At 40.3% G+C, this 24,007-nt stretch overlaps 1 protein-coding gene across 2 annotated transcripts in view; it reads left to right on the top strand.

Moving 5' to 3' along the window:
* LOC133537486 (tetratricopeptide repeat protein 12-like) overlaps positions 1–24,007 on the top strand; it is a 69,460-nt gene that overhangs the window by 7,859 nt on the left and 37,594 nt on the right. For both annotated transcript variants that reach the window (XM_061878538.1, XM_061878537.1), the window contains exons 6-11: positions 3,548–3,607; positions 7,861–7,932; positions 9,541–9,601; positions 11,613–11,801; positions 18,742–18,811; positions 23,896–23,984. In XM_061878538.1, coding sequence (XP_061734522.1) covers positions 3,548–3,607; positions 7,861–7,932; positions 9,541–9,601; positions 11,613–11,801; positions 18,742–18,811; positions 23,896–23,984 — 541 coding nt within the window. The remainder of the gene's footprint in view (positions 1–3,547; positions 3,608–7,860; positions 7,933–9,540; positions 9,602–11,612; positions 11,802–18,741; positions 18,812–23,895; positions 23,985–24,007) is intronic.

The raw sequence follows: 24,007 nt of genomic DNA, 5'->3' as shown, positions 1-24,007 counted from the left end.
TATCACACAACACAATGCCACAGATGTTGCAAGTTTTGAGAGAGCATGCAGTTGGCATGCTGACTGCGGGAATGGAATGTCCACCGGAGCTGTGGCCCGTAAATTGAACATTCATTTCTCTACCATAAGATGTCTCTAAAGGGTTTCCGAGAATTTGGCAGTACATCCAACCAGCCTCACAACTGCAGATCACGCATAGCCACACCAGCCCAAAACCTCCACATCCAGCAGGGGCACCTCTACGATTGTCTGAGACCAGCCACCTGGATAGTTGCTGCAACATTTGGTTTGCATAACCAAAGAATTTTTGCTCAAACTCTGACAAAACTGTCTCACTTAACTGCAGTTGGAGAGGCCTTCTCTTCACGGGTGAATACCGGTTTTCTCTGTTCAGGGCAGATGGCAAACAGCTTGTGTGGCATTGTGTGGGAGAGAGGTTTGCTGATGTCAGTGTGCAACATAAAACACATATAACACAGAATAGGTAATTAAATGAGCTGTAACTGAGCTATCAGATCTTGTTATTGTTCATGTGCCTGATGGCCCAAGGGGAAAAAAACTGTTCAGGGGGCGGGAGGTGTGGGTCTGGATGATAGAGATACCGTGATAAAATCCTGAGGCCCGTTGTTGTGGTAATCACCCGGGATCATCACCTCTTGTTGATGCAGCATGACAACGCACAGCCCAATGTTGCAAGGATCTGTACACAATTCCCGGAAGCTGAAAACATCCCAGTTCTTGCATGGCCAGCATACTCACCCGACATTAGCATTTCCGAATGGCCTTTTATTGTGGGCAGCCTTCGGCACACCTATGCAATAATCATGCTGTTTAATCAACACTGGGGGTTCCAGGTTCGATTCCCGCTTCTGCCATCCTAGTAACTGTCGTTGTGTCCTTGGTCAAGACACTTTACCCACCTGCTCCCAGTGCCACCCACACTGTTTAAGAATGTAACTTAGATATTGGGTTTCACTATGTAAAGCGCTTTGAGTCACTAGAGAAAAGCGCTATATAAATATAATTCACTTCACATCATGGAATGCCACACCTGTGAGGTGGGATGGATTATCTTGGCAAAGAAGAAGTGTTCACTAACACAGATTTAGATAGATTTGTGAACCATATTGGAGAGAAATAGGTATTTTGTGTAGATAGTAAAATTTTTAGATATTTGAGTTCTACTCATGAAAAACGGGAGCAAAAACAAAAGTGTTACATTGATGTTTTTGCTCAGTATATGAAAGAAAGCAAGATTGTTTTATAAATATTTACGCCATTCCTCAGTGATTTGCTTTCAAAATGACAGGACTTATGCAGATCCCATACACTGCAAAAAGTCAGTGTTCGAAAACAACAAAAAATAAATAAAAATAAGGTGTATTTTATTTGAACTAAGCAAAATTATCTGCCAATAGAACAAGAAAATACGGCTGTTATGATCCAATGCCCGGATCATACCATGTTGTAGCTTTGTGCCTTTTTGTATCACATTCTGTTGTTTGACTTCCTTATTTCCTGTTTTGCTTTGTCACCATGGTTTCTTATTGTTTCCACCTGCTACCCGCTGTTGACGAACACCTGTTTTTGTTAATCCCTGTCCTTATTTAAGCCAACCCTTTTTGTTCATTCTTCCCCGGATCCTAATTTGCTTTCATGCAACACATGACCACTAATGACCTATGTTTATACTCGCTAGCTTTCGCGCTATGCCTTATTTATCCCTAGCTCTCATACTAGTTGTTTTTGTTTTCCCTTTTTGTGCCTTTATGCCAAGTGTAATTGTTTCTGTTTGTTTCCCTAGCTCCCATGCTAGCGCATTTTGTTTGCCTTTTCTGCCTAGCACCAGTGTTTTTGTTCTTAGCCTTTTATTATTTAAATACATCTTTATTTCTTACCATACGCTGTGTTCTTGCCCGAACGCATCCACGAAGGAACGAATCCGGCATCACTCTGCCCAGCAAACGTCACAACGGCTTGTCAAGACTTTCCAAAACAAGTAAAATCAGCTAACCTCAATGAACTCAAAAATCCCTTAAAATACGTATATTCTCACTAATAACAAGTGCACTTTTCTTTGTAGGAAAAAAGAGAGACCTTTTTGCTCAATATGTTGAAAAATATTCTTAAATTAAAGACCTACTGAAAGCCACTACTAGCGACCAGTTTATATATCAATGATGAAATATTAACATCGCAACACATGCCAATACGGCCGGTTTAGTTTACTAAATTACAATTTTAAATTTCGCGCGGAATGATGACGCGTGCGCGTGACGTCCCGGGTTGGAGGGGACATATTAGCGCAGCACCATTTGCGGCTAAAAGTCGTCTCTTTTCATCACGCAATTAAACAGTATTCTAGACATCTGTGTTACTGAATCTTTTGCAATTTGTTCAATTAATAATGGAGAAGTCAAAGTAGAAAGATGGTGGGAAGCTTTTAGCCTTTAGCCACACAAACACAGTCGGTGTTTCCTTGTTTAAAATTCCCGGAGGTGAAGCTTTACTATGGATCAGAGCGGTCAAGCGAACATGGATCCCGACCACATGTTACCCGGCAGGTTTCGGTGAGAAAATTGTGGTAAAAAGTCGCCTCTTACCGGAGATCTGGGGAGTTTGTGTTTTCCTTGTATCTGCCGTGACTTCCCTCAGAGACTGGCGTCAAGACACCCGTGGACACACGCCTCCGACTATCAGGTACTATTTAATCTCACTAAAACAATAGCAACACAATAGAAAGAGAAGAGATTTCCCAGAATTATCCTAGTAAATGTGTCTAAAAACATCTGAATCCGTCCCAATGCAATCGCCTTTTTTTTTTTTAAACTTTTTTTTTTTTTTTTTTTTTTTCTAGTCCTTCGCTATCAATATCATCATCCACAAATCTTTCATCCTCGCTCAAATTAATGGGAAAATTGTCGTTTTCTCGGTCCGAATAGCACTTTTTTGTTGGAGGCTCCCATTATAAACAATGGGGCGGTATAGCTCGGTTGGTAGAGTGGCCGTGCCAGCAACTTGAGGGTTGCAGGTTCAATTCCCGCTTCCGCCATCCTAGTCACTGCCGTTGTGTCCTCGGGCAAGACACTTTACCCACCTGCTCCCAGTGCCACCCACACTTCTTTAAATGTAACTTAGATATTGGGTTTCACTATGTAAAGCGCTTTGAGTCACTAGAGAAAAGCGCTATATAAAATATAATTCACATAATTCACAATGTGAGGACGTGAGGAGCCCTCACCCTTGTGACGTCATCGTCTGCTACTTCCGGTACAGGCAAGGCCTTTTTATCAGCACCAAAAGTTGCAAACTTTATCGTGGATGTTCTCTACTAAATCCTTTCAGCAAAAATATGGCAATATCTCGAAATGATCAAGTATGACACATAGAATGGACCTGCTATCCCCGTTTAAATAAGAATATCTCATTTCAGTAAGCCTTTAAGTAAATTACACTAGAAGAAATGCTACATGATGTCCTAACCTTTCTAAAACATGTTGTTTAATTATATGGGAATGTGAATGATGTCATCTTCAACTGTCCATAGGCGTACATCAAGCTGGAAAAATACCAGGAGGCCATCAGTGATTGTGAATGGGCCCTGAAGGTAAGGTTCAGCTGGATGTTATGTTCTGCCATTTGCAGGGTCATTTGTCATAACACCATCCAAGGCGCCTTTTTTTTTGTTATCCCCTAAGCTTTTGAGGAAATAGGTAGGAGGACTGGCGGGGGATGGGTTTGTGCAGCAAAGCACTCATACAGAAAACACTTAGGAGACACACTATAGCACCAACTCATGCTCTCTCACACCAGCCTAAATGCTGGCTTTGGAATACGTAGAGGGACACAACAAATGAAGTCAATTCACCCAGAAGGACTTTGGTGAGGTTAGCGGTCACTCATGTTACACCTGAGAGAGGGCTCAAAATATCAACTGTCTTTTATACACTGCAAAAAGTCAGTGTGTAAAAACAAGACAAATATGCAGAAATTAGGGCTATTTTACTTGAATAAGCAACATTTTCTGCCAATAGAACAAGAACATTTGGCTTGTCAAGACTTTCCAAAACAAGTGGAATTAGCTAACCTCAATGAACCCAAAAATACCTTAACCTTCGTCTTATGTTTTGACCCGTTAGTGTTGAGTTTATATTTCTGTTCTGTTTCATTTCTTTCAAACAAGCCGTTTGGAATTTGCCCGACTTGTGACGTCTTTCCAATTGGTGACGTCAGTGGATATCTCCATATGTGGTGAAGTTGTACGCAAATAGCTTTACGCGAGTGTGCCGTTGTAGTCCGACATAGTCAAAAAGCTCCTTATTTTTCTGTATCCTCTTTTTGTGGGGCAGACTGGCTCATACATGCACATGCATCCTTTGCTGTTGCCATTTCTAGTACAAAGTAGTGTACAGGTATAGTTCGAACTTATATCTGTCAGTAAACTTGATATTAAAGCGCTAAACACTACACCATGAAAGACAGGAAGACGATTCAGTGTAAGTGGAGTCACGTAAATAAGACCGCCCACAAAGCAGCAATGGCAATCTCGAACAAACAGAAGCTGAAGTCCTAGAGAAGATTCTTCAGTCTTCCTTATGCGCAAAAATTATGACCAAAGTGGTAAAGCTGTATTTTCTTTTGTAGTTTAAAGGCCTACTGAAAGCCACTACTAGCGACCGCGCAGTCTGATAGTTTATATATCAATGATGAAATATTGACATTGCAACACAAGTTTACTAAATTGCAATTTTAAATTTCCCGCGGAGTTTCTTGTTGAAAACGTCGCGGAATGATGACGCGTGTGCGTGACGTCACGGACTGTAGAAGAAATATTAGCGCAGCACTATTTGCGGCTAAAAGTCGTCTCTTTTCATCGCACAATTAAACAGTTTTTAAATGCATAAAATAACCACATACATTAATTTTTTTTGCATCAAGGGTTTTTGACTTTGTCAGGAACCTCTATTTCAACAAAACAAAACATTTTTGGGGGTTTTTCACTAAATTATAAAATGTTCTGGATGAAATTATTACCTTGGTGTTGTTGGGGTCGGTTTCGACCCAGTTATAAAAATAAGACTATAAAGCAATAAGTAGAGCCAAAACTGAACACACTGACAGCCAGCTTCTCTCCCAATCGTGAGCTTTAGGAGATCCTCATTTTACCTTGTTATCCAGTACAACAACAAACAAAGACGGGCATGTCCAGACATGTGAGGTTGATTCAGTCTCAAAATTATTCAAATGAAAAAAAAAATAAAACAAGTAAGAGATAAAATAAGATACAGTATATGTTCTAATACCCCTCAGTAATAGTCAGGTAACACAGCAACCTTTTATTTATTTATACGATTCTTTTAAAGTTAATTTTACCATTTGTTAAATTGAAATCGAGGGGTATACTGGCAAAAAAAAAGGCCCAATGGCCCACACCAAAAATATTAAAACCAATATTTTCATGGATAAGGAAAGGTAACCTAGAGATGAGAAACACATTGGATGATAGATAATCGTTTTTAGTGTATTTTACAGCTGATTTAAGACATGGGTCAAAACCGACCCGTTAACATAAGAGATGGCAACAGAAATGTAACACGAGAGGAAAGTTAAAATAAGTATATTTTCATTAATAACAAGTGCACAAAATAGAGCGTTTTGCTCAAAAATCATCTTAAATAAGTAAATGCTAGTTTCATTATCTTGACATAATGATATGCGCTTGGCATCATGATTTTTTTTTTTTCATGCTTGAAGAAATTATTACTTTAAAAAAGCAGTTTTATGCTTCCTTGTTATACCCTGCAAAAAGGGTGCAAGGAATGCATTGCACTGCAAAAAGTCTGTGTTCAAAAACAACATAAAATAATACAAAAATTAGGGGTATTTTATTTGAACTAAGCAACATTTTCTGCCAATAGAACAAGAACATTTGGCTTGTCAAGACTTTCCAAAACAAGTAAAATAAGCTAACCTCTTTGAACCCAAAAACACCTTAAAATAAGTATATTCTCACTAATAACAACTGTACTACTATAAGAGTACGCATTTTCTATTGTTTCATTGAAAATAAAACAGCAAAGTCCATTTGGCTGTCATCTCTTTTAATATGAGACACAATTGTGTCAAAGTCATGATTTTTTTTTTCCATGCTTGAAATAAGAAATTATTACTTTAAAAAAGTAGTTTTATACTTGTGAGTGTTGACGACACAGCTTTGCAACAGTTGATATTCTAGTTTCAAGCATGTTTTACTCAATATAGGTCATCAAATCTCAGCAAAAAACTGTAATATCTTACTGAGATCATTTAGGACCAAAACACTTAAAACAAGTAAAACACTCAAACATAAAATCTTATGTATGGCCGCGCAAGTCCCAGGATGCCCAAAATGTCTATAACACACCCAGCCGAGTTCCACGGGGAAGGGGGATAAAAGTTCGAAAAGTCAGAAAAAGTCCCAAAAATGTTCAAAATACCTACCCATGTTCGAGTCCCACAAGTGCCGCCGCTGGCCGGGATGCCCAGAATGTCCAAAACGCTACCCAGCAAAGTTCCACAGGAAAGCTGGGAGAAAAGTGAGAAAAGTCTGTAAAATTTTCAAAAATCCCACCTGGGTTCCAGTTCTTAAGACTTGTGGAAATGGAACTCAAACTCGAACCCCTTGTGGGACTCGAACCTGGGTAGGTATTTTGAACAATTTTGGGACTTTTGCTGACTAGTCCAACTTTTATCCCCCCTCCCCGTGGGACTCGGCTGGGTGTTTTATGGACATTTTGGGCATCCCGGGACTTGTGGGACTCGAACCTGGGTAGGTATTTTGAACATTTTTGGGGACTTTTGCTGACTTTCTTACTTTTCTCCCCCACTTCGCTTGGGACTTTGCTGGGTGTGTTTTGGACATTTTTTGTATCGCGGGACTTTTGCAGCCAGCAACCGGGGAGGTATTTTGGACACAATTTGTTAGGATCCGCTACCTGGATCATAGCTTTTTGGGGATTTTGAGTTTGTTTGTGCATTTCCTGGTTTATTTCTCCATGGTTTCATATTAGTTCCACCTTCTACTTGTTTCCTGACGCGCACCTGTTGGTAATTTCGTTCTGTATTTAAGCCTGCCTTTTCCGTTCACTCGTCCTCTCCTCGTAGTTTTGTTTACATACAGTTTGTGTTTCACAAGTGACGACTCGGCTTTCTATTTCTGGACTCGCTAGCTTCTCTACTTAGCCGTTTGTGTTTCCTTGCTCCCATGCTAGCGCTTTGTTTTGTCTTTTGTGCCAAGTGCAAGTTGTTTCTCTTCTTAGTCTGTTTTTAGTTTTAATAAACCGATATTTCTTACCTTTACGCTGTGTCCGTGCCCGATCAGCACCCTGAAAGAGCGCCACCCGCACCACGATGCCAGCCAAGCGTCACACAATTGCGATTTTTGACCATTTTGGATGCCTTTTCCCTTCTTCTTCCCCGCCTTCCTGTGCACCATTGCTGGGTGTGTTTTGGACATCTGGACAAAAATTGTTTCAAGCATGTTTTACTCAATATAGGTCATAACATCTCAGCTAGAAGCTGTAATATCTTACTGAGATCACTTAGGACCAAAACCCTTAAAACAAGTAAAACACTCTTAACATAAAATCTGCGTAGTCAGAAGAATCATCTTATCAGACTGAAAATAAGCAAATATCACCCTTATTTGAGATATTTTTAATCTCAGTTCCTCCCTACATACACACAATTTCCTATTTCTCAAAGGTTGTGTCATTTTGGCCAATGTCATGCACTAAAAGGATATTTCTAATATTTGCCATTGTATTTTGCAAAGTATGTGTGCCCTTGCTAGCATGGTTATTTTCCTTTTTTCTTTCTCAGTGTAATGATAAATGCACAAAATCCTACCTCCACATGGGAAAAGCATATCTGGCACTGAAGAAATATAACGACGTAAGTATGATTACCGCTCATTATATTTTAATTCAGGTACAGCACCATCGGCATCTCATCTAATTAACACCTACTTTCGTGATATTTCCATGTCTGTGGTACAGAAACGACTTAATACGATTTTAAAATCTATGCATGGTTACCAGTAAGCTGCATCCACATGAAAGTACTTTTTTTTCCCCCCCTCCATGTGAATATTCCTTGGATCTTTTCTGTCATCCGTAAAAGACGGGGGTGGGCGGCTCCCGCTTATTGCGTTGATCCATATTTCTGTAACATATTTATGAAGGGACTCTAGTAACTGGAGCAGCATGTTCTTCAAACGAAGAGGTTGCTTGAATTCATATTATGCAGGGAAAGTGAGAGGTGAAGAATGAGTCTTACAGGAAAACATTGTTTTTTTTCCATAACTGCTACATTTTTCTGCACTGTGCATGTGTGCAATATGACAAGATTTGATACGGCGGTACACCGTGCGATAACAATTCAGTGAGTGTGGCTGTACAATGAAAAATCATATTGATTTCAATCAATCAATGTTTACTTACATAGCCCTAAATCACTAATGTCTCAAAGGGCTGCTCAAACCACTACGACATCCTCGGTAGGCCCACATAAGGGCAAGGAAAACTCACACCCAGTGGGACGTCGGTGACAATGATGACTATGAGAACCTTGGAGAGGAGGAAAGCAATGGATGTCGAGCGGGTCAAACATGATACTGTGAAAGTTCAATCCATAATGGATCCAACACAGTCGCAAGAGTCTAGTCCAAAGCGGATCCAACACAGCAGCGAGAGTCCCGTTCACAGCGGAGCCAGCAGGAAACCATCCCAAGCGGAGGCGGATCAGCAGCGCAGAGATGTCCCCAGCCGATACACAGGCGAGCAGTACATGGCCGCCGGATCGGACCGGACCCCCTCCACAAGGGAGAGTGGGACATAGGAGAAATAGAAAAGAAACGGCAGATCAACTGGTCTAAAAAAGGAGTCTATTTAAAGGCTAGAGTATACAAATGAGTTTTAAGGTGAGACTTAAATGCTTCTACTGAGGTGGCATCTCGAACTGTTACCGGGAGGGCATTCCAGAGTACTGGAGCCCGAAATGAAAACGCTCTATAGCCCGCAGACTTTTTTTGGGCTTTGGGAATCACTAATAAGCCGGAGTCCTTTGAAGGCAGATTTCTTGCCGGGACATATGGTACAATACAATCGGCAAGATAGGATGGAGCTAGACCGTGTAGTATTTTATACGTAAGTAGTAAAACCTTAAAGTCACATCTTAAGTGCACAGGAAGCCAGTGCAGGTGAGCCAGTACAGGTATATATGTATGTATATATGTATATAAAGGTATATACAGTACAGGTATATATGTATGTATATATGTATATAAAGGTATATACAGTATATATGTATGTATATATGTATATAAAGGTATATACAGTACAGGCGTAATGTGATCAAACTTTCTTGTTCTTGTCAAAAGTCTAGCAGCCGCATTTTGTACCAACTGTAATCTTTTCATTTCCATGGGAGCATTAGAGGAAATGTGTGAAATGACTTATTAACTAAGTACGAACCTTTAATTTTTTTAATTTTTTACCTCAGAGCAGAACATGCTTTGAAAAGATGTCCCTACTTGAACCACGGATGGAGAAGCTGGCGAAAGGTACCAAACACATCAATAAATTCACTCAATTCATAAGGTACCTTAGCAGATTTTATAAAGCTTTATGGCTTTGTGATTAAAAACCCTGGGATCTCAGGTATTAAATTCAGTGCCACCTCATGAGTCTCATGTGCTGGTATGGCAAAGTTCCTAGAATGAAGTATTCCAATCCAGTTCTGCAGGAGTTGGTAAAGTGCATTAGGAAGCGAGTACTAAATAGACTTAGACAAACTTTAATGATCCACAAGGGAATTGTTCCATACAGTAGCTCAGTTATAATGATGGAAAGTGTAAGGACAATGCAGGTATAAATAGACTAAATATAGCGATGTACAAACCCCGTTTCCATCTGAGTTGGGAAACTGTGTTAGATGTAAATATAAACAGAATACAATGATATGCAAATCCTTTTCAAGCCATATTCAGTTGAATATGCTACAAAGACAACATATTTCATGTTCAAACTCATAAAGATTTTTTTGTTGTTGAAAATAATCATTAACTTTAGAATTTGATGCCAGCAACACGTGACAAAGAAGTTGGGAAAGGTGGCAATAAATACTGATAAAGTTGAGGAATGCTCATCAAACACTTATTTGGAAGATCTCACAGGTGTGCAGGCTAATTGGGAACAGGTGGGTGCCATGATTGGCTATAAAAACAGCTTCCCAAAAAATGCTCAGTCTTTCACAAGAAAGGATGGGGCGAGGTACACCCCTTTGTCCACAACTGTGTGAGCAAATAGTCAAACAGTTTAAGAACAACACTTCTCAAAGTGACATTGCAAGAAATTTAGGGATTTCAACATCTACGCTCCATAATATCATCAAAAGGTTCAGAGAATCTGGAGAAATCACTCCACGTAAGCGGCATGGCCGGAAACCAACATTGAATGACCGTGACCTTCGATCCCTCAGATGGCACTGTATCAAAAGCTGACATCAATCTCTAAAGGATATCACCACATGGTCTCAGGAACATTAAAAAAACAAAACACTGTCACTAAATACAGTTGGTCGCTACATCTGTAAGTGCAAGTTAAAGCTCTACTATGCAAAGCAAAAGCCATTTATCAACAACATCCAGAAACGCCGCCGGCTTCTCTGGGCCCGAGATCATCTAAGATGGACTGATGCAAAGTGGAAAAGTGTTCTGTGGTCTGACGAGTCCACATTTCAAATTGCTTTTGGAAATATTCGACATTGTGTCATCCGGACCAAAAAGAAAGCGAACCATCCAGACTGTTATCAACGCAAAGTTGAAAAGCCAGCATGTGTGATGGTATGGGGGTGCATTAGTGCCCAAGGCATGGGTAACTTACACATCTGTGAAGGCACCAGTAATGCTGAAAGGTACATACAGGTTTTGGAACAACATATGCTGCCATCTAAGCGCCGTCTTTTTCATGGGCGCCCCTGCTTATTTCAGCAAGACAATGCCAAGCCACATTCAGCACGTGTTACAACAGCGTGGCTTGGTAAAAAAAAGAGTGCGGGTACTTTCCTGGCCCGCCTGCAGTCCAGACATGTCTCCCATCGAAAATGTGTGGCGCATTGTGAAGTGTAAAATACGACAGCGGAGACTTCGGACTGTTGAACGACTGAAGCTCTACATAAAACAAGAATGGGAAATAATTCTACTTTCAAAGCTTCAACAATTAGTTTCCTCAGTTCCCAAACGTTTATTGAGTGTTGTTAAAAGAAAAGGTGATGTAACACAGTGGTGAACATGCCCTTTCCCAACTACTTTGGCACGTGTTGCAGCCATGAAATTCTAAGTTAATTATTATTTGAAAAAAGAATTAAGTTTATGAGTTTGAACATCAAATATCTTGTCTTTGTAGTGCATTCAGCTGAATATGGGTTGAAAAGGATTTTACATCTAACACAATTTCCCAACTCATATGGAAACAGGGTTTGTACATTATTTTGATTCCGAGTTAGAACCAAATGCAATCTTTCTGCATAAGGATGCAGCGTTTCAGGACAATATGGTTCTGTTCCAAATACAGAGTATCTCGCCAAGGTGGAGCTGGATGAGAGAAAGGAGAATCAAGAAATGAACGCGAGACAAGACTTTGACAACGGAGTGGAGAAGGCCAAGCTGATCCCTCAACTTCTGGAGAAGCTGTGGACACCTGGGCAGATGCTGCTCTACTACTGCGGAGTACTGGAGATTCTGTGCCAAGCTGCGAATGACTGTGAGTGTTCTATTTAAAGCAGTGGCGTCAGCTGGTCTTTCAAGGAGGGGAAGCTCATTTCCAGCTACTCTCTTAGCATGATTACAGTTCCCAATACCTATATAATGATTATATAAAAAATATAAACCTCCGGGTACGCCGGCTTCCTCCCACCTCCAAAGACATGCACCTGGGGATAGGTTGATTGGCAACACTAAATGGTCCCTAGTGTGTGAATGTTGTCTGTCTATCTGTGTTGGCCCTGTGATGAGGTGGCGACTTGTCCAGGGTGTACCCTGCCTTCTGCCCGATTGTAGCTGAGATAGGCGCCAGCGCCCCCCGCGACCCCGAAATGGAGTAAGCGGTCGAAAATGGTGATATATATAAAGATGTTAGATTTTACAATGACCAAAAATAAAATACAGTAGCGCAGTAGACCTAAGTATTTATTAAAAACAAGGCAGAAGTTTTTATTTTGAACAATAATATAATGCAGCTGAGATAGACTCCAGCACCCCCTGCGACCCACAAAAAGGGACAAGCGGTATGAAATGGATGGATTTTCTATTTTTGACCACTGTAATGCTACACACACACTGCAAAAAGTCAGTGTCCACACACAAGAAAAAAAATTTACAAAAAATTTAGGGTATTTTTTTTAAATTAAGCAAAATTATCAGCCAATAGAACAAGAACATTTGGCTTGTCAAGACTTTCCAAAACAAGTAAAATTACCTAACCTCAATGAACCCCAAAATACCTTAAAATAAGTATATTCTCACTAATAACAACTGTACTATTACAAACCCCGTTTCCATCTGAGTTGGGAAATTGTGTTAGATGTAAATATAAACAGAATACAATGATATGCAAATCCTTTTCAAGCCATATTCAGTTGAATATGCTACAAAGACAACATATTTCATGTTCAAACTGAAAAACATTTTTTTTTTGCAAATAATCATTAATTTTAGAATTTGATGCCAGCAACACGTGACAAAGAAGTTGGGAAAGGTGGCAATAAATACTGATAAAGTTGAGGAATGCTCATCAAACACTTATTTGGAACATCCCACAGGTGTGCAGGCTAATTGGGAACAGGTGGGTGCCATGATTGGCTATAAAAGCAGCTTCCCAAAAAATGCTCAGTCTTTCACAAGAAAGGATGGGGCGAGGTACACCCCTTTGTCCACAACTGCGTGAGCAAATAGTCAAACAGTTTAAGAACAACATTTCTCAAAGTGCAATTGCAAGAAATTTAGGGATTTCAACATCTACGGCCCATAATATCATCAAAAGGTTCAGAGAATCTGGAGAAATCACTCCACGTAAGCGGCATGGCCGGTAACCAACATTGAATGACCGTGACCTTCGATCCCTCAGACGGCGCTATATCAAAAACCGACATCCATCTCTAAAGGATATCACCACATGGGCTCAGGAACACTTCAGAAAACCACTGTCACTAAATACAGTTGGTCGCTACATCTGTAAGTGCAAGTTGAAGCTCTACTATACAAAGCGAAAGCCATTCATCAACAACATCCAGAAATGCCGCCGGCTTCTCTGGGCCCGAGATCATCTAAGATGGACTGATGCAAAGTCGAAAAGTGTTCTGTGGTCTGACGAGTCCGCATTTCAAATTGTTTTTGGAAATATTCGACATTGTGTCATCCGGACCACAGGGGAAGCGAACCATCCAGACTGTTATCGACGCAAAGTTGAAAAGCCAGCATCTGTGATGGTATGGGGGTGCATTAGTGCCCAAGGCATGGGTAACTTACACATCTGTGAAGGTAGCATTAATGCTGAAAGGTACATACAGGTTTTGGAACAACATATGCTGCCATCTCAGCGCTGTCTTTTTCATGGACGCCCCTGCTTATTTCAGTAAGACAATGCCAAGCCACATTCAGCACGTGTTACAACAGCGTGGCTTCGTAAAAAAAGAGTGCGGGTACTTTCCTGGCCCGCCTGCAGTCCAGACCTGTCTCCCATCAAAATGTGTGGCGCATTGTGAAGCGTAAAATAGGACAGCAGAGACCCCGGACTGTGGAACGACTGAAGCTCTACATAAAACAAGAATGGGAAATAATTCTACTTTCAAAGCTTCAACAATTAGTTTCCTCAGTTCCCAAACGTTTATTGAGTGTTGTTAAAAGAAAAGGTGATGTAACACAGTGGTGAACATGCCCTTTCCCAACTACTTTGGCACGTGTTAGAGCCATGAAATTCTAAGTTAATTATTATTTGCAAAAAAAAAAAAGTTTGAACATTAAATATGTTGTCTTTGTTGTGCATTCAACTGAATATGGCTTGAAAAGAATTTGCAAATCATTGTATTCCGTTTATTTTTACACCTAACACAATTTTCCTACTCATATGGAAACGGGGTTTGTACTGTACTGTGCAATCTACTAATAAAAGTTTCAATCAATCAATCCCAAACTCAAAGCAAGAAATAACATACAAGGGCAGAGGAGGCAACATCTGCTGCTTTTAGCGAGAAGGCAGAGAGGGCTGGCATTGTGTGACGAGACGTGACAAAATTATGCTTTCCTTAAGCCATCCAAGTAGCAATTTAATGAAACATCTGTGATAGCAGGTGTCAATGCCATCACCTGATTGACATCCCTGCATGCCACCCCTGTCGCTCCCCGAGTGGGCGAGAGGGAGCAATGAATGGTAATACCTGCTCGTCGACTCTGTAAATTTATGACAACCTAGATCCAGGTCCTGGAGATAGACCGGAGTCCTCGGAGCATGGCGACCATTATTGCTGCTCATATGTGATTCAGGGCAACAACAGAAGGTTTTCCATACTGGAGAAGCTCTTCAATGCAACACAAGACATGTGGAAGACATGTATAGTGTGGTTAAATGGACACATTACTACTGTAAGGATGGACTTTTAACTTCATTTAATTTCCTCAATTGGCAATGGGGAGTATTGGTATTATTGGTTTTGTTTATTGGTTAGAAGTGGATGGGGGAATCGAACTGTGGTAAAATAAGATGCATATTAAAGGTGGATGCTGTATATATGAATGTATATTATAATAATTTAGGTCAGTCGTTGGGCCAGCGTATGCACTGATTTATGACAGTGATGGGCGAGCTACCGAGAAAATCGAGTAAAATAAGATTCTGCAAACCCCGTTTCCATATGAGTTGCGAAATTGTGTTAGACGTAAATATAAACGGAATACAATGATTTGCAAATACTATTCAAACCATATTCAGTTGAATATTCTACAAGGACAACATATTTGATGTTCAAACTCTTACATTTTATTTTTTTTGCAAATAATAATCACCTTAGAATTTCATGGCTGCAACACGTGCCAAAGTAGTTGGGAAAGGGCATGTTCACCACTGTGTTACATCACCTTTTCTTTTAACAACACTCAATAAACGTTTGGGAACTGAGGAAACTAATTGTTGAAGTTTTGAAAGTGGAATTATTTCCCATTCTTGTTTTATGTAGAGCTTCAGTCCTTCAACAGTCCGGGGTCTCTGCTGTCGTATTTTACTGACCTACACATTTTCGATGGGAGACTGGTTTGGACTGCAGGCGGGCCAGGAAAGTACCCGCACTCTTAACACGTGGCTTGGCATTGTCTTGCTGAAATAAGCAGGGGCGTCCATGATAACATTGCTTGGATGACAACATATGTTGCTCCAAAACCTGTATGGACCATTCAGCATTAATGGTGCCTTCACGGATGTGTAAGTTACCCATGCCTCCGGCACTAATGCACCCCCATACCATCACACATGCTGGCTTTTCAACTTTGCGCCTACAACAATCCCGATGGTTATTTTCCTCTTTCTTCTGGAGGACACCACGTCCACAGTTTCCAAATATAATTTGAAATGTGGATTTGTCAGACCACAGAACACCTTTTAGCTTTGCATCAGTCCATCTTAGGTGAGCTCGGGCCCAGCCAAGCCGGCGGCGTTTCAGGGTGTTGTTGATAAATGGGTTTTGCTTTGCATAATAGAGTTTTAACTTGCACTTACAGATGTAGCGACAGACTGTAGTTACTGACAGTGGTTTTCTGAAGTGTTCCTGAGCCCATGTGGTGATATCCTTTACACACTGATGTCAAGTTTTTGATGCAGTACCGTCCCTAATATCATCGCTTACGTGCAGTGATTTCTCCAGATTCTCTGAACCTTTTGATGATTTTACGGATTGTAGATGTTGAAATCCCTAAATTCCTTGCAATAGCTCGTTGAGAAATGTTGTTCTAAAACTGTTCGACAATTTGCTTACAAAGTGGTGACCTTCACCCCATCCTTGTTTGTGAATTACTTAGCATTTCATGGAAGCTGCTTTTATAGCCAATCATGGCACCCACCTGTTCCCAATTAGCCTGCACACCTGTGGGATGTTCCAAATAAGTGTTTGGTGAGCATTTCTCAACTTTATCAGTATTTATTGCCACTTTTCCCAACTTCTTTGTCACGTGTTGCTGGCATCCAATTCTAAAGTTAATGATTATTTGCAAGAAAAAAAAATGTTTATCAGTTTTAACATCAAATATGTTGTCTTTGTAGCATATTCAACTGAATATGGCTTGAAAAGGATTTGCAAATCATTGTATTCTGTTTATATTTACATCTAACACAATTTCTCAACTCATATGGAAACAGTGTTTGTAGTTACTCCAAAATAAATATAGCTAAACTATGGGAGAAGCAATCTCCAGGGAGTAGTTGCAAGCTATACCTGCTCCGAGTGTCCGCTCTGAGATCGGTAGGTCGTCAGTTCAAACCTGGCCAATCATACCAAAGACTATAAAAATGGAAATCTATTACCTCGCTGCTTCTATTGATAATGCTGTACATTATCATTACATTACTTCATAAAACTCCAAAGACATGCACCTGGGGATAGGTTGATTGGCAACACTAAATGGTCCCTAGTGTGTGAATGTTGTCTGTTTATCTGTGTTGGCCCTGCGATGAGGTGGCGACTTGTCCAGGGTGTACACCGCCTTCCGCCGGATTGTAGCTGAGATAGGGACCAGTGCCCCCCGTGACCCAAAAGGGAATAAACGGTAGAAAATGGATTGATGGATGGGTGTGAATGTTGTCTGTCTATCTGTGTTGGGCCTGCGATGAGCTGGCGACTTGTCCGGGGTGTACACCGCCTTCCTACCCCTTAAAAGAAAAGCGGTAGAAAAGGGATGGATGATTACTTCATAAAACTACTATAATTGTTAATAGTAGATTCTATTGTATTGTTTTTTTTGACAATAGTACTTATCAAAAAGTTTGTTTTTATTTTTAAAAGGCACACTGCAAAAAGTCAATGTTCAAAAACATCCATCCATCCATCCATCCATTTTCTACCGCTTATTCCCTTTCGGGGTCGCGGGGGGCGCTGGCGCCTATCTCAGCTACAATCGGGCGGAAGGCGGGGTACACCCTGGACAAGTCGCCACCTCATCACAGGGCCAACACAGATAGACAGACAACATTCACACACTAGGGACCATTTAGTGTTGCCAATCAACCTATCTCCAGGTGCATGTCTTTGGAAGTGGGAGGAAGCCGGAGTACCCGGAGGGAACCCACGAATTCACGGGGAGAACATGCAAACTCCACACAGAAAGATCCCGAGCCTGGATTTGAACCCAGGACTGCAGGACCTTTGTATTGTGAGGCAGACGCACTAACCCCTCTTCCACCGTGAAGCCCATGTTCAAAAACAAGAAACAAAAATACAAAAAAAGAGTTTTTTTTTATTTGAACTAAGCAAAATAACCGCCCGCCAGTCACAAGAGAAGGTGCAAACGGTTCTTTGTGTGCATTTTATAGACCTTAGTTGGGACTCACTAACACCACACACAACCTCTCATCTCATGCCTGGATGTAGTTTAACGTCATACCCAGGACGGCCGCTTTAGTTTACTAAATTGCAATTTTAAATTTCCCCCAGAGTTTCTTGTTGAAAACGTCGCGGAATGATGACGCGTGTTTGTGACGTCTCGGGTTGTAGCGGACATATTGGCCCAGCACCACACACGGCTAAAAGTCGTCTCTTTTCATCGCGCAATTACACAGTAATTTGGACATCTGTGTTGCTGAATCTTTTGCAATTTGTTCAATTAATAATGGAGACTATAAATAAGAATGCTTTTGCTGGAAAGCGGTGTATTGCAGCTGCCTTTAGCACCGAGACACAGCCGGTGTTTCTTTGTTGTGAAGCTTTAACACAGAGCGGTCAAGCAAACATGTTTCCCACGTCAACCAGCAAGTTTTTGGATGGGAAAGTTTTGATATTCAGTCAGCTCTTACCGGAGACTTCAGTGGATTATGGAACCTCCTGCAGCAGCTGTCAAAAAGGCATCTGTGATCTTGGCTCCTCCATTGGTTTCTCTCTGAGACACTGGCGATCACCGCAGCCATCCGACTTTTAGGTTTGACTTTATAATCTCACTAAAACACTATTAAAACAATAAGCAGAAAATGGATTTTTCCAGAATTATCCTAGTAAATGTGTGTAATTACATCTGAAACGCTACCACTGCCGCCACCTGGAGCCATAGCTTTTTTTTTTTAGTACCTCACTCTAACTTTCCTCATCCATGAATCTTTCATCTTTGCTCGGTCTGAATAGTTCTTGCTGCTGCAGGCTATGATTGTAAACAATGTTCAGATGTGAGGAGCTCCACAACCCGTGACATCACGCGCACATCGTCTGCTACTTCCGGTACAGGCAAGGCTTTTTTATTAGCGACCAAAAGTTGCGAACTTTATCGTCGATGTTCTCTACTAAATCCTTTCAGCAAAACTATGGTAATATGGCGAAATGATCAAGTATGACACATAGAATGGACCTGCTATCCCCGTTTAAATAAGAACATCTCATTTCAGTAGGCCTTTAAAAGTCTCTCAAAACAAGAATGCATTTAATGAAATACCCCTCTCTGTTGTCTCGCCCTAACAGGCACTGGCCAGACACTTTTCAGGCTGCACGATGGTTTCAGCATCATTGACGGCAATGACGCTGTGCGCAGGTAAGAAGACCGCCGGGACAGCAGGGTTGTCGGCTCTCAGCGGAGCTTTTTGACAGACAGATAGACACACATGTTCAGTACACTGCAAAAAGTCAGTGTTCAAAAACAAGAATAAAAAATACAAAAATGAGGGGTATTTTAGTGGAACTAAGCAAAATTATCTGCCAATAGAACAAGAAAATTTGGCTGGTCAAGAATTTCCAAAACAAGTAAAATTAGCTAACCTCAAAGAACCCCAAAATACCTTAAAATAAGTACATTCTCACTAATAATGTCATGTTCTGTGGTCACATTTTGTTTCGTTATGTCCTGTTGGTTTAAGACTCTTTCTAGTTCTTGTTTACGCTCCATTGTTTTGTCAGTACAGTTCACCTGTACTCATTTGGACTCACACACCTGATTTTTTTAGGACTAACGCACCTGTGTTAATCATGTCACTATTATTTAAGCTTGTAGTTGCCAGGCAGTCGGGCTGGTGTCATTGTTGTTGCTCCATGCTCTGTTTACTCTGGTTATGTATCGCTCTGTTCATTTCCTTCCAAGTAAGTTTAGCGAGTATTTTGTTTCATATCCATAGTTTTGCCTTTGTGGTAGTTTTTGGTCACGTTTGGAACGCATAATGATGCGCGTTGTGTCACCCCCGGATGCACAAGGACCAAGGACAAGCTGGAATTGCAGGTAGGAGCTGGATTTAATACAAAAATCAAAAAACACTGGTAGAAAAAGGACAAACGAAAAGCGTGCCGAACGCACGGGGAGCTAGGCTAACACTTAGCACTGAGTCAAAGTCCAAAAGGCGCGTGTCGAGGGCCCGAAAGCTAAGACGGGACTTAGCAAGCCAAAAAAGGACTAGATAATCAAAACGTGCGTGTTGCATAAAGCAAGTGACGAACCCAGACCGAACAAAGGGCGGAGGCAGGTTTAAATACAGAAACAATAATCAAAAACAGGTGTGCGACAGAAAGGCAGTGCAGGTGGAGCAAATGAAGTCGCCATGGTGATTGAAACAAAACAGGAAGTGCACAAACAAACTCAAAAATCTAAACGACAAACGATCCATGCAGCGGATTGCAACAGTTTTTGTTTTTTAGCCAAGTTTGTTCCCCGCCTTTAATTTGCACTTTTTTTTAATAGATACATTCAAATATTTCTTTCCCTTCACGCCATGTCCTGTCACCTTCCTTTGCATTCCGGGAAAACAAACCACACCATAGCCCCCGTTTTGACAAATAACTGTACTACTATATGAGTACGTATTTTCTATACTTTCATTGAAAATAAAACTGCAAAGTCCATTTGGCTGTCATCTGTTTTAAAGGGGAACATTATCACAATTTCAAAAGGGTTAAAAACAATAAAAATCAGTTCCCAGTGGCTTGTTGTATTTTTTGAAGTTTTTTTCAAAATTTTACCGGTCTCGGAATATCCCTAAATAAAGCTTTAAAGTGCCTTATTTTCGGTTCTCTGCGAAGACACTGGCCATTTCCCTGTGACGTCATACAGCAGCCAGCGTCATCTCACAAGACCCTCCGGTACCGTGAATGTCATTTAAGTGACGTCTTGGTGAAGATTGATGATCACTCATTTTTAGGTCTATTTTTTTTAAAAAGCCTGGCTGGAGATCGACTGACACACCCCCCGCGGTCGACTGGTAGCTCGCGATCGACGTAATGGGCACCCCTGCTTTAGAGTGTCCACCCTTGTGAGTTCAAACCCGGCCGAGTCATACCAAAGACTATAAAAACGGGAGCCATTACCTCCCGGCTTGGCACTCAGCATCAAGGGTTGGAATTGGGGGTTAAATCACCAAAATGCTGCTCACTGCTCCCCTCACCTCCCAGGGGGTGAACAAGGGAATGGCTCAAATGCAGAGGACATATTTCACCACACCTAGTGTGTGTGTGACTATCATTGCTACTTTAACTTTAAATTAGGGGGTGTCCAAACTTTTTCCACTGAGGGCCGCACACTGAAAAATCAAAGCAAGCGGGGGCCATTTATTTAAAAAACAATCCAATATATGAACAAAAAATATACATTTAGGCCTCCACTCAGGCTTGATCCTGGGGACCCCTAAGGGTTTTGGTAAAAATAAAATGTTAAAAACGTGTAATTATTCAGTATTTTTATTATTATTCAAGTTTTAAGTGAAGTGAATTATATTTATATAGCGCTTTTTCCTCAAGTGACTCAAAGCGCTTTACATAGTGAAACCCAATATCTAAGTTACATTTAAAGCAGTGTGGGTGGCACTGGGAGCAGGTGGGTAAAGTGTCTTGCCCAAGGACACAACGGCAGTGACTCGGATGGCGGAAGCGGTGATCGAACCGACAACCCTCAGGTTGCTGGCACGGCCGCTCTACCAACCGAGCCATACCACCCTAAATCGGCCCTGCGATGAGGTGGGAATTGTTCAGGGTGTACCCCGCCTTCAGCCCGATAGTAGCTGATAGGCACCAGCACCACCGCGATCCCAACGGGAATAAGCGGTGGAAAATGGATGGGTGGATGGAAGTTTTGAATCTCTAGATCAACATTAAGTCTATCTGTCAATATAATGTTTTTAAAGATTTATGCTCTTTTTGTCAAAGAAGACCGTGTTTTTTTTATGGAAAAAAACACAAAATATGGAATATTTTCACCCAATAAAATTTTCAAGTAGAAAGTTTGAGATTATATAATTATTGGAGCCGTAAAAAGGTCAACAACTCATAACACCATTGATTTTAATTCACTATTATTTTTTGTGCAATGACACTTAAAAACAAAACACTGATCCAAAGAGGTTTTACTCATTAAAGTGTTATAAAATAAAGTATGATTTTTTTTTTTTTTACTGTTTACTTTTAACACAATGGTCTCGAGATCAACTTCAGATCTATCCATCAATTATACGTTTTTTTTTGTTGTTTATGTTTTTTGTTTGTTTGTTTTAGGCCCTTTTTTGAAAAAACAAAAAACAAAACAGCTGAGTTTTTTTACATGGCAAACACAAAATATCCAATATTTGCCCCCAAAAAGGGATGCCACCCGACTGCCTCCCTAGGGAGGTGTTTAGGGCACGTCCAACCGGTAGGAGGCCACGGGGAAGACCCAGGACACGTTGGGAAGACTATGTCTCCCGGCTGGCCTGGGAACGCCTCGGGATCCCCCGGGAAGAGCTAGACGAAGTGGCTGGGGAGAGGGAAGTCTGGGTTTCCCTGCTTAGGCTGCTGCCCCCGTGACCCGACCTCGGATAAGCAGAAGAAGATGGATGGATGGATGCCCCAAAAAATATCTCAAAGTGGAATATTTAATATGACATAATTGAAGCCTTTAATTGGTTAATAATCCATAATTGAATTTGATTCACTATTTGTTTTTTTTTTAAAGAAAGAAATAGCCTGCATGGCAGCTTTGTGTTATTAGAGTAAACATTGCAACATGTTCCTGTTACATTTCACCTGTTTGCTCTTTTATACCACTTTTTATGTTGTTCATTTTTTTCCATAATATTTTTAAAATGTGCTCTGGGGGCGTTAAAAAAATGACCTGCGGGCCGCACTTTGGACACCCCTGCTTTGAATGATGTGTGTTAAAGTAAATCATTTTAAAGACAGGTCTTGTATGACATTCTGACAATAAAAATGCATTCGCGTCCAAATGTTTTTTTTTCCCAAGTTGATTTAAATTAAGCAAGCAATTTACTCATAACTCAAGTGTGATTATTCAAAGAAAAAAACAGTTTTAGGTCTTAGACTTAGACTTAGACTTAGACTAACTTTAATGATCCACAAGGGAAACTGTTCAACACAGTAGCTATTGGGGATCCCAAAATGCGAGGAAATGATTAGCATAATAATAAACCAAACCGTTTCCAGATGGTGTCTACCTATCATGAACTTTGCTGTATTGTCTCTTTAAATCAGGGGTGTCCAAAGTGCGGCCCGGGGGCCATTTGCGGCCCGCAGCTAATTGTTTACCGGCCCCACACACATTCTGGAAATGCTATTGCAAAAATAAAAAAGAACATTATGAGGTGAAATCTATCGAAAAAAGTTGCAATGTTGACACAAAGCTGAATGCAGGCGTTTTTTTGTTTCTTTTGTCTTTATTTGACCATGTAAAAACCATCTTTACCATGAATTGATTAACGTGGACCCCGACTTAAACAAGTTGAAAAACTTATTGGGGTGTTACCATTTAGTGGTCAATTGTACGGAATATGTACTGAACTGTGTAATCTACTATTTACAAGTTTCAATCAATCAATTATTTTTTTGCCATTGCTCAAAAAATAATGACAAAAAAATCCATGTTATAATGAATTATTTTCAAAGCTCCAATTAGTTTCATTTTAAAATGTTTTATGTGGTAAATATTGCACATATTGTGCACTTGCCATATAAAAAACTAAGTTTTCTTTGACAAAAGAGCATAAAACAAACAAAAAAATAGTTGAAACGTAAAATCGACAGATATATCTGAAGTTGATCTCGTAACTTAAGTGTTGAAAGTTTAAAAAAAAAACCTTAATAAAAATGTATCACTTTCTGACCGTTTGTATTCCAAATATTTTTAGTGTATTTTATTTAACTTTTCACTGTGATTACTCAAAAATATAAAATAATTACAATTAATGGTGTCCTGCATTATTGATCTTTAAGGGCTCTAATTACTAAATACTGCATATTTCAGTTTTACTATGTAAAACATAGATGTTTTTGACAGAAATGCCATAAAACTTTTTTTTTTTTTTTTTAAATATAGAGATTACTATTAGCGTTAAATAAAAAATAATAATACAAATTTGACTTATTTTTAACATTTTATTACCTGAGACCCTTTATGGTCCCCGGGACCCCTGAAGGTGAAAATACATATATTTTGTTATGGTTTGAAAATAAATAATATCAAAATGGCCCCGTCATGCTTTAATTTTTCCCTGTGCGGCCCTCAGTGGCAAAAGTTTGGACACCCCTGCTTTAAATGAAGACATTTTAAGAGAGTTTTGTATTGGATCCCTCCAGAATCATTTAGTCACTGATTTGTGTCATACCTAATCAGTTGGAAGAAAACAATACATATTTTTTTTTCATCCACAGTTGCCTGTTGCAGGAAACAAATGACCCGAGCAGCCAGGACTTGTGTGTGTCTGTCGTTAAAGCATGGAGAGTCATTTGCAGCGAAAATGGTAAGTAGATAATACAATTACAC

The sequence above is a fragment of the Nerophis ophidion genome, linkage group LG18 (assembly GCF_033978795.1).
Source record: "Nerophis ophidion isolate RoL-2023_Sa linkage group LG18, RoL_Noph_v1.0, whole genome shotgun sequence".
Classification (NCBI taxonomy): Eukaryota; Metazoa; Chordata; class Actinopteri; order Syngnathiformes; family Syngnathidae; genus Nerophis; species Nerophis ophidion.
Note: the sequence above shows the minus strand (reverse complement) of the source record. Positions and strands in the feature narration are given on the sequence as shown.